Here is a 12,160-nt window from a genome sequence, read left to right on the forward strand (position 1 = left end):
CTGGGTCTTGGTATATAACAAAGGAAATCTAGGGAATAAGAGCAGATACCATAGCGAAGGAATTAAGACATGAAGGCTTCAGCTACAGAGTTATTCCAGGACTGCTGCTGGTGGCTCCATTTTTATCTCATGATTCCATAGTCTACATCCTATTTTTCTGGGTGAATTCTGCCTCCTGGATGCCCCCTTGTTCAATTCTTCAAGTTAGCAAGTCTTTAAAATGAGTTTTTACAAGGGGGCAGTTGGGTGGCTCAGTGGATTGAGAGCCAGTCCTAGAGACAGGAGGTCCTGGCTTCAAATCTGGCCTCAGATACTTCCTAGCTGTGTGACCCTGGGCAAGTCACTTAACCCCCATTGCCTAGCCCATACCACTTTTCTGCCTTGGAACCAATATCCAGTATTGATTCCAAGATGGAAGGTAAGGGTTTAAAAAAAAATGAGTTTTTATGAAGTAAGGGATATATGTATCTAAAATTCCAATGGACCCATAATTTTTACTCTAACATATTTTGGTTGATTTTTCAGGATTTCCCCTTATCACATTAATGTTTTCACCCAATTCTCAAATTTCTTCTATTTCTCTCTTTTTTTAAAAATTGTGTTCTAAATTTAAATGCCTTTTCCTTATTTTGTTCTGCCCTCATATGCTCCTATAGTCTATATTCTGGTGCTTTTAAATCTCAAGTAAATGCTTTTATGGTTTTTCCTGCTACTTTTCTAGTTAGGCCATTTTCTTCATTAACACTAAGAAGCTACTTAATTTATACGTCTCTTTCTCTCCAACTGAAAAAAAATACACAAATTAATAATTAAATGCTCTATAGATACTGCTTTGCCATCCATTGTTATACTCTTATGAAATATGTTTGCTATTTTTTGATTACCTGAGAATTAAAATTAGGCAAAATTTTAAAAAATCATCCCTTTAAATAATTTGCCTCATTTTGTCCTAATTAGATTGATTTCATTTCTATAATTTAATACAATAGTTTCTTTTTTTAAAAACTCATACCTTCTGTCTTAGAATTGATACTAAATATCACTTCCAAGGCAGAAGAACAGTAATGGCTAGGTAATTGGGGTTAAATGACAGCTAGGAAGTGGCAAAGGCCAAATTTGAACCCAGGACCTCCCATCTCTAAGGCCTGACTTTCTATCCACTGAACCACCTAGCTTCCCCAGTGTGTGGTTACAAACTCAAATAGAAATGGGGATCATTTGTGCATAGGTAAGATCCCAGCAGGTCACATAATTACTTAATTTTACAATGTGTTATTATCTTTGTTTTCTTATATTTTTATTTATTTTGTTAAATATTTACTAATTACAGTTTCATCTGGTTGAGGAGGGGTACCTAGGGGTGTTGCAGGCTGCCTATGGCCTATAGGCAGAGTCTGACACCCCTAATTTAGAGACTTTCTACCATCTTGATGCTTATTATGTCTCTCTCTTACAATTTCACTGCTTTGATTTTATGCTTAATTTCCCCCCAAAACTCAAAGTACTATAGAATGGGACCATAAAAGGGGGGGTTATTAATTCAATTATTATTGTAATGATTACTTACTAATTATTTTAATAATTATTATTGAGAACATTAAATATTAAAATATTAATTTTGTACCTCTTAAAAACTCCTTTTTCCCCTTGCAGGTGTGAATCTGGTTATACTGGCCAGCACTGTGAAAAGACAGACTTTAGTATTCTCTACGTGGTTCCAAGTAGACAAAAACTCACCCATGTTCTAATCGCAGCCATCATTGGAGCTGTCCAGATTGCCATTATTGTTGCAATTGTCATGTGCATAACAAGGTAGGTCATGATATAAGAAGCATTCACTTGCCCTGAGGATGGGGGCTTCAGGACTGCTGGGGGCAGAGGGGACACAATTTTCCTTCCTTCTTCCCTCCTTTTTTTCCTTCACTTGTTAAGCCTCTTCACGCCTTGCCTTATGCACGCCATGGAATCTGGCCAAGAGGGTCAGCCAAACCGAGGAAATGCAGGCAAGGCTTGAATTGAATCTGAGGTTCTTGAATAACGAGAACTTCAGGTCAGGTCAGGTTCATATACACATCTTTCCATGAGGATGTATATAGCAATCCCAGGACAGGTTCCCTAAGTTTGTACTATGAGTAGGCTCATAGAATTAGAGCTGGGACAGATCCTGGAGGCTGTTGAGTCCAATCATCTCATGTAATAGAAGAGGAAACTGAGGCTGAAAGAGATTAAGTGACTTGCCCACGGTAGTGAGCATCTGAGGGTAGACCTTAGATCTTCCTGATTTCAAAGTCAACAATACTCTATCTACCTTCTCCTTACATGGTCCCATTTAAATAGAGACAAGAATTTATTCCCAGGAATATTGATGTTTCTGTCCTGCAGACTAAAGCTCTCACCTTCATTGGTTTAGAGAAAGGTGGGGACTTTAGGAGAGGATAGAAGAATGCACTACATATGCAGGGAGAATAGTAGCCTTACAAAAAAATTTTTTTAGCTCTTCCTAAATGAATATTTATTATGATGATATTAATATCATATGCTTTAAGATTATGTCTGCCTCAGTTTCCTCATTGACGAAATGGGGCTAATAATAGCACATACTTCCTCGAGTTGTTGTAAGGATAAAATCAGAAAGATTTTTTTTGCTTTCTTTTTTTTTTTCAATTCCATGTAGAAACAGTTTTTGACAATTGTTTTTTGACATCTTGTGATCCAGATTCTCTCCTTCCCTTCCTCCCCTCTCCTCCTTAGTACTGTAAGTGATCTGTTGTAGGTTATACCAGTGCTTTCATGCAATGAACATTTCTGTATTCCACATGTCATCACAGAAGACACATATCATGTATGCAATGAAAAACTCATGAAGGAAATAAAGTGAAAGATGCATGCTTTGATCTGCACTCAGATTCCAACAGTACTTTCTTTGGCTTTGGACAGCCCCTTGGGGTTATCTTGGGACTTTGTTTTGCTGATAATATTTCTATTCCTGCATATACTGTTATGAGAATATTTGTAAAGTGCTTTACAAACCTAAAAAAAGACAGAGCTAATCTTAGAGTATATCATACTATTCACTTACAAAGAGCTAAAGAAAATTCTGTAAGGCTACTACTTTCTTCAGCAATAAAAGATGGCACCCTATTCTAAGGTCACCATCTTTCTCTAAACTATTGAGGGTGAGAGCTAGCTATTACTGCTATTGTTATAATTATTATGACTTTAGAAAGGACATGAAAAATTCAGAATATGCTCAGGGGAAGGAGACCAAGAAGAATCCTGGTCAAGTCATGAGAAGATCGGTTGAAGAACTGGGGAGAAATTTTAACGGGTACCTGAGGTCTGTCTTCAAATATTTGAAGGGCTATTTTGCTTGATCCCAGAAGGCAGGGCTTGATAGAAGTTACAGAGATGCAGATTTGAATTCAATACCAGGAAAAACTTCCTAAAAATTGTTATATTTAAGTTGATTAGTTGTGTCCAAATTTTCACGACCCGATTTTGGGGTTTTCTTGGTAAAGATACTACAGTGGTTTGCCATTTCCTTCTCCAGATTATTATTATTTTTTAAACTCTTATCTTCTATCTTAGAACCAATACTGTATATTGGGTCAAGTGGTAAGGGCTAGGTAATGGGGATTAAGTGACTTGCCCAGGGTCACACAGCTAGGAAGCATTTGGGGCTGGATTTGAACTTAGGAAAACTTGCCCCAGGCTCAGCACTCTGTCCACTGCACCACCTCTGTCATATGTGGCTAAACAAAAATATTTGGTATTAATGGCATAGTCAGTTTGGCCTCTAGGTTCTTATTTTGGACCAGAGGTCGTTTGAAGGTGAGCAGGGAGTTCTACTCGGGATAATGGAAAAGTGTCGGTTTCCACACCTGAAAAGAGTCGAAATGAATCCAATTTAGGCTGGTTCTAGCTTTTTCCAACAGTGAATTTCTTTCCTTCCTCCCTCACTTTCCCCTTACTATTTTTGGCTTCATTTCATTTGTTAAATACCTCCTGACTCCATTAATAGAATGCAGCCAACAGAATTGGAAGGCCAGGTAAATGGTGGCAGGTTTTCAATAAGGTTGGTCACTCCCCAACTCTTCCTGTGCATTTACCCTGACTTCATGAGGACAATCAAACGCTTCAGTCTTCTTTTTTTATTTCAACCTATAAAGAAACATGATTAAGTTCCTACTTTGTGCAAGGTGCTATGCTAAGCTCTAAGAGCTAAGAGTACAAAAAGAGGCTAAAGTCAGTCCTTGCCTTTTTTTGATAAAGACTGAAAAGTATTTCCATCAAAAAATGGTTAAAATAAAAATGTTTTACTGCCCTGTTATGGCAGAGCTGCATGGTCTTTTAAAATTAAGACGTCATTGCCTACACTAACTAAAGTGGAATGTTTCTGTCATCTAAACCAGTAGTTCTCTACCTGGAGTATACATATTTCCAGGAAAGGAATACAGAGAATATTTAGTTTATACTGTGTGCCCCCCCCCCATTCTATTGGGATTAATTCCTTTGGTTTATTTCTTATGTGTATACACATGGTAAACTCTAGAATTGTTTTCCCCCCCTCATATTGGCCAGGGGGTACAGGAAAGTGAGGGAAGGGAATAAGCATTTGTATAGCTCCTACTATGTGCCCGACACTGCTAAGTGCCCTATAAAAATACTATCTCACTTAAACCTCAAAATAACTGTGAGGTCTTGCACTATTTTTATCCCCATTTTACAATCGAGGAAACTGAGGGTAAGAGATTTTCTCAGGGTCATACAGTGTTTTAAGTTGGATTTTAACTCAGGTTTTCCTGACTCCAGACTGAGCATACATGCATGATAATCTATAGAATTTATTTCCTTTCATATCAAATAGAAGATAATGGAAGGTTTACTGACAGCCAAGGGCTATAGAACTGAAAAAAGGTTGTGAACCTTCAATCTAAACATTGTTATAGGACATTAATCATCATTGCTACCCTCATCGTTCTCATGTAGTGCATTTGTATAACTTGCTATAGTTCACAGAGAACCTTCATGATAGAAGGCAACTTGTGGAGGGAGGAACACTGGCCTGGAAATCTCAGGACCTCAGTTTTAATCCATGACCATGATAAGTCAGTTCACCCCCTCTCAAAGCTTTTGTTACCTTTTCTTTGGAGAAAAGAGAGAAAGAATGAAGAAAGAGGAAAAGAGGAAAGAAAGAGAAAGGAAGGAAGGGAGGAAAGGAAGGAAGGAAGGAAGGAAGGAAGGAAGGAAGGAAGGAAGGAAGGAAGGAAGGAAGGAAGGAAGGAAGGAAGGAAGAAAGAAACAAACAAACAAACTGAATCAATAACCTATAAGCTTCTTTCTTGGCTCTGACATTCCTAGGATTCCATTCCTCTCATCTGATTCCCACAACACTATAAAGTGGGCAGGACAGGTACAGAGGAAAAACCTGAGGCTCTTTAGTGGCAGAGGTAGTGTTGATACTCAGGTCTTCTAATTCCAAGTCTAGAACTATTTCTACATTCAATGGTGCCTCAATAAATAAATAAAATGAGATAGAAATAAAGTTCTCTCTTATCTACAAGGCAAACTCCTAATAACTTCAACCATAAGCAAAGTAGTAACGAAGGAGCAAATTGGAATCTCTGTACTCCTTAGAAGGGGCAGGGACCCTCAGTCTAGACAAGTATGTGTAAAATAAGGTAGTGGATTATAAACTGGAACATAGTGTCAGAACAAGAAGTGACACATGATAGCAAAGGAGAAAAAAAAATCCTCTCATTTAAGCATAGCATCGTGAGTATAAGTATGCTTAGAGCATGGGTGGGGTATGAGCACACTGTACCCTATGCAAGCCTAAGAATGTGAGTGTCATGCCAGGAATTCCAATTTACATAACAATACCAAGGGTGTTGACCTATTACAGCTAACACAATCACGGGTATTTATTTTTTAATTAATTAATTTTTAATCTTCATTTAAGACATTTCTTGAGTTCCAAATTCTTTCCCAGCTTCCAGCCCCTGCCTCACCCATTGATAAGTCAAGCAATATGATACCCAAATAATGGATATTTACAGAGAACCTATGCTTATATGAGCTGGAAGGGACTTTAACAACCTTCTGGTCCAACACTTTCATTTTGCAAGAGAAAGATCTGAAGTCCACAAAGGTCAAGTGACTTGCTCAAGTTTATAGAGGTAAAAAGTATCAGAGATGATTTTGAGCCTTGGTTTTCTAAACCTAACACTTTTTCTACTTTACCATGCTTCCTTCATAGATAGATAGATAGATAGACAGACAGATGGACGGACAGACAGATGGACAGACAGACAGACAGATGTACGGACAGACAGATGGATGGACGGACAGACAGACAGACCAACAGATAGATAGATGGATGGATCACTCTTACCTCCTCTAACCCTTCTGTTCTCTGAATGAAATATCCCCAATTCCTTCAACTCAGTTCTCATGTGGCATGGTTTTGAGCCCCTCACCATCCTGGTCCTCCTTCTAAGGGGCTAGAACTGATCATGGTACTTTAGATTTGGTTGGAGGGTTAAATTGAAGTGAGAAGGAAATAGTACTGAATTTGATGTCAGAGAACTTAACTCAGTTTAACCTGGAAATTAATTTCATCCCTGTACTTTTCAAGTTGGAAGCACTCTTCATACCTGTGGCACCTCCCTCTACCTGCTTTCCTTCCAGAACCTCCTTCTTTCCTCTTCAGGTGTCACTCCTGACTCTCTCTACTATGCCCATAATCATTGCTTCCTAAAATTTTTTGCTACCTTATTTAAATTCTCACTCTCCTATATCCTCCTTATACAAACTTGGGCAACTCACTTGATGTTCTGGGTCTCAATTTCCTCTACTGTAAAATGAGAAAGTTGTACTAGATAGGAATTTTTTACCTAAAGGTTTATGAATTTAAAAAAGATTAATAGGGGCCAGCTGGGTGGCTCAGTGGATTGAGAGCTAGGCTTCAAGGGAGGAGGTCCTAGGTTCAAATTTGGCATCAGACACTTCCTTGCTTCCTTGGGCAAGTCACTTAACCCCTATTGCCTAACCCTAACCACTCTTCTAAGGCAGAAGATAAGAGTTTAAAATTTTTTGATAACTACAATTCAATATAATTGACTTTCCAATCATTTTTATGCATTTTATCATACTATTTTGAAACCCTCACCATTCTAGTTCTCCTTCCTTTGATATTCTTCAGCTCATTAATACTCTTTCTAAAATATGACCAAAATATTCCAGACCTAGTCAGAAACTTAGCTTTGTTCCCCATTTGAACATAGACATCTTGGGCAATGGATAGAGCTAAACAACTAAAAATTTAGAGGGAAAACAAGAAATAAATCATCATTTTGAGAAGGGGTTCCTAGCTTCTTCAGACTACCAAAGAGATCTGTGACATAGTAAAGGTGCTTGATAGTTTCTTCAGGCTCTATAGCTTGGAAGTGGTTGAAAACAGCTGGAACTCAGAAAGGAAGTATGGGAGGGCACAGAAACTGCTCTCCCTTTGAGTGTGAGGAAAGAGAACGCATAGAAACTGGCTTGATGTGCTCTATGTGGAGGTTGAGAGACCAGAAATTCAATCCTCCTTACAAGCCTAGACATGCTACTCTATGGCTTGCTAGCATAGTGGAAAACTTCTGGGCTTCCACCAGGCTAAGGAAGTGAGACAAGTTCCAGGAAAGGGGAGGAGGAGACAGACAGGCAGGAAAGAGAATCTTGGCTTCAGAAACCAGGACTGTCAGAGAATGCCAATCAGGGCTAGCAACATAAAGCTCCTTATCTCCTATGGTGAACATATTGCTGTGCTCCGGAGGAGCCTGGGAACTGTTTTTTGGTCTTCTTAGGATGCTGCTGCTTTCTCCACGTGAAGATGAGATCAGAAATAATTATCTCAGTCTTGACAGGCCTCCTCACCTCACTTATATGGGCAGCCCTCACTTCCTCATCCACATACTACTTTTAATGACCCTTGGTGAAAAAATAAAATCTAAAGCGCTATTAGAAAACTTGACCATAGAGGAAAGTGTTCTCCTGTTTGCCAATTTTCCCCAGAGCCCTTTGTTTCAATCTCTAATTTGCTCTCACCAAATTTCTCTACCTTGTATAATTTTCTGTGAAGATAAGAGGTAATATGGACTAATGGTTAGAGGACCAACCTTAGAGTCAGAATAACCTGGGCTTGAGTTTTGCCCCTGACACATACTGGCTCTTTGACCATGGCCAGTCACTCAACTTCCCATTGCCTCCAAATATCTCTTTTAAGTAATGCAGTGGATAGAGCACTGGGTTTAGAATCAAGAAGGCTCATCTTCAGGAATTCAAATCCAACCTCAGATACTTAGTAGCTATGTAAACTCGAGCAAATCACTTACCTTGATACCTCAGTTTCCTCATGTGTGTAAAATGAACTGGAAAAGGAAATGGAAATACACTCCAATATCTTGCCAAGAAAATCCCCAAATGGGTCACAAAGAGTCAAACACAACTGAAAAATAACACAATAATAACAACTCTTAAAAAGGAGATAAACTGCAGAATACTTGCTAATTTTCATTATTAGATGGAATTTCTCCAAAAGGAGATCCCTATGCTAATGAAATCCTGAGTTGGACCAACAAAATAATCTCCTTGCATAGTCATATTCCAGTTTCATCCCACCATGCTTCCTTGCATCAAGACATCTAATTCATTTTGTCTGTTCCCCATTTGTACATAGGTATCTTGGGCAATGGATTTAGTGTCAGATTCTTACATTGCATGTTCTGTGAAAATCTGGGTATCTCTATCAACTCTGTTGTAGCATTTCTTTATTGTAGCAAGCTTGCTGGTTCTTCACAGGCAGTGTTCTCCCTCTTTTTTAATTTTTTATTAAATTTGCAAAGACTTCTTACCTGCTCTTGCTTATCATTCCTTTTTATTTTTTGAGCCGTAACCCAGAAATAATGACAACAACAACAACATTTGTATAGTTCTTCAAGGTTTACAAAGCACTTTGCATGCATTATTTCACTTCATTCTCACAAAAACCCAGGGTAATAAATGCTATTATCTCCATTTTACCATTTAGGAAACTGAGGCATCAGAGGTTAAGCATCTGTCCAGGGTTACAGAACTAGTAAATACTTAAGGCATAATTTGTTTAGTTTTTATTTTTAAATTTTATTTTTATTTTCATGCAAAACATTTCCAAACTGGTCAGTGTTGTAAGAGCACACTCATACAAAAGCAAAAAAGCCAAAATAAAAGCATAAATATACTCAATAGTTCTTTCTGTGATGGTGGATAGCATTCCCCATCATAAATCTTTCAGGATTGTCTCAGATCATTGCATTGATGAGAATAGCCAAGTTTTCACAGATAATCATCATTCAATATTGCTGTTATTGTGTACAGTGTTCTGCTTATTTCACTCTGCATCAGTTCAGCTTTTCCTGAAATCATCTTGCTTATCATTTTGAAGGCAGAATTTGAATTCAGGTCTTCCCGACTCCAAGCACAGCATTCTATCTGCTATGCTACCTATTAAAATCCCATTTTCAGACACTATCTTCATAAGCAGCTTTTCACTTTTCAATTCTGCCCTCTCTTCTTAAGCTCTGCATTTGATTGGTTATAGTAATGAAAACCTTTCATTTCCCTGATCAAGACTTACTCATATTTAGCAATACTGGCAGTATGATTTATGCCCAAATAAAACACCAGAAGTGAATAATAATCATCCACTTTGACAGGTCTGGAATGGTTCCCTGGCATTTTCGAGATCCGTGCCCCACAAAAATAGCAGACCTCTCTATTATCATCAAACAAACAGCGGTGTCAGTAACCTTGGGCAGGAACTCACCAACCACCACTCTTACTTTTTTAACTCTTAATGGATTATTTTCAGGATAGCACCTGAAGATCCCTCCCAGGAGTATGGCCAGCAAAGGTTTCCGCTCCCTCTAACGAGGAGCCTCCTCTCTCTTATGTTGATCTTTCTTCCCTTTCTCCTCTGTCGCATTCTTCTGCTCTCCAGTATCCTAATTCAGGTCAGAATTTCCTTCTGCCTTTTCAGATCTGTTTTTGTTTTCATGTTGAAAGCCTTTAGATTTTTTAAGAGAATCCCTCAATCTCCTTGATAACCTAGAAAACAGAGGAACATTTCTCCAGGCTTTTCATCTTCTCTTCTGTGTGAGAGAGATCTGCCTGGATTCTGAGCATAAAGAACAGTCTCTTGGCCCTAGAAGAAATACAGACCTGGGAAACTTCATGATCTTTACTGTCCTTTTTACTGGAACTCTATGTTATTCAGTGCTCATCATTTTCTGTTTTTTTTAATTAACTTTTTTCCATTAACAGGAATACATTTTCTCTCCTCCCAACCTTACTCATCCACTGAACACAAAAGCAAAAGCAAAACAAAACAAAAAACCCTACAGAGCTGTGTTCAAATGCAGAGAATCATTAGTAAAACCTACTTGTTCCTTCCTCATATTTTCATTTTGAAGATATAGAGTACTTTCAGAAGAATTTTATAAATATGAAAAAGTAGGTATGTGGGTCTGTAGTTAAATGTTCTATTACTATCTTTTTTTGAGCATTAATACTACCTAAGTTTCTTCTGTTCATGCGAAAATTTTTCAGCCTCAAAATATCTTTAGAAATAATCCTTTAAGGCTTTTAAGATTTGAGCATGAAATGGATCACTTCTTCAACATCACCAACAAGAAGTCATCCAGGCTTTGGTTTAAAGCCACCTAGTGAGGGGAACCTTTTACCTCTAAAGGCAGCACTTCCCACTTTTGAATATCTCAGTTTATTAGAAAGTTTTTCCCTGAATCAGAAGTTCTAACTTCTTTCATGTCATAGATGCTTTTGGCAGTCTGATGAAAACTATAGATAGCTTATCTGAATAATGTTTTTAAATGCATGAAATAAAATGCAAAGGATCACAAAGGAAACCAATTATGTTCAAATACAGCTATTAAAATATTGCAAAACAAAAGGCTTGCTTGACGTTCATTTGGTCTACTGTTCTTTCCCCAGATGCAAAGTATCTATCTATCTATCTATCTATCTATCTATCTATCTATCTATCTATCTATCTGTCTGTCTGTCTATCTGTCTCCCTCTCTGTCTGTCTGTCTATCTATCTGTCTATCTATCTATCCATCCCCCTCTCTCTATCTCTCCATCTATCCATCTATCTATCTATCTATCTATCTATCTATCTATCTATCTGTCTGTCTGTCTGTCTGTCTGTCTGTCTGTCTGCCTGTCTATCTGTCTCCCTCTCTGTCTATCTATCTATCTATCTATCTATCTATCTATCTATCTATCTATCTATCTGTCTGTCTGTCTATCTGTCTCCCTCTCTGTCTATCTGTCTATCTATCTATCTGTCTATCTATCTATCTATCTATCTGGAAATATTGCAAATAAAATAGAAATATAACTTACAGGTAAGGAAACAGGAATATAAAAAATTAGATGCTTGAGTGATATAAACAGAATTGGGAAAAACAAAGTTAGAAGATTTCCTGAGCTAAACTCCAGTGTGTGTCTGAAGGACTCTTGATGGTGTGCTGCCTCATTTCTGAACTGGAACATCCTGATGACATGAGATGTAGTCTGCTGAGTAGGACCTGCCCGAAAAGCAGCCCACACATCTCCAGATCTGGTCTGCCAGTCCCTTCTGTGTGGATTTCCTGTCATCTGACATCTCAAGAAACCAAGTATGGACTGTAGCACCAACATTTTCTGCTCAGCAGATTGTGTTCTACACTCTAAGAGAGTAGCCCAACTTTCCACGCACAGCAGCTCAGAAAAATCCCAGGAGTTTTCTTTCCATGGTGCCTCCCTACAGTGTCTTCCATCTTTTCTCCAGATGGGTCTGCCTTTCCCAGGTTTGGGTGTTCTGAAACAATCTTTGCATCCTGGAATGAGATCCCATAGAATTCTGATATCCTGAGACTTTCTTCCAATGTAGAGGCATCCTCTAATCATGTGGGCCACTTGATGCCTTGCTAGAGAGGTCCTATTAAGGACTGATGTGTCTATTATATATGAGTACCCCAGTGAACATGGGTCAAAGGCTATATAAACTGCTTGTATAGTCTTCTTGAATTGTAACATATATAGGCATTATGTCACCTATTCTGCATTTTTCTTCTTT

General features: G+C 38.2%; 1 protein-coding gene across 1 annotated transcript in view; it reads left to right on the plus strand.

Annotated features, from left to right (window-relative positions):
- TMEFF1 (transmembrane protein with EGF like and two follistatin like domains 1) overlaps positions 1-12,160 on the plus strand; it is a 138,854-nt gene that overhangs the window by 123,663 nt on the left and 3,031 nt on the right. Inside the window, exon 9 of the mRNA XM_007498056.3 lies at positions 1,654-1,812. Within this exon, the coding sequence (XP_007498118.1) occupies positions 1,654-1,812 (159 nt within the window). The remainder of the gene's footprint in view (positions 1-1,653; positions 1,813-12,160) is intronic.

The sequence above is a fragment of the Monodelphis domestica genome, chromosome 7 (assembly GCF_027887165.1).
Source record: "Monodelphis domestica isolate mMonDom1 chromosome 7, mMonDom1.pri, whole genome shotgun sequence".
NCBI lineage: Eukaryota > Metazoa > Chordata > Mammalia > Didelphimorphia > Didelphidae > Monodelphis > Monodelphis domestica.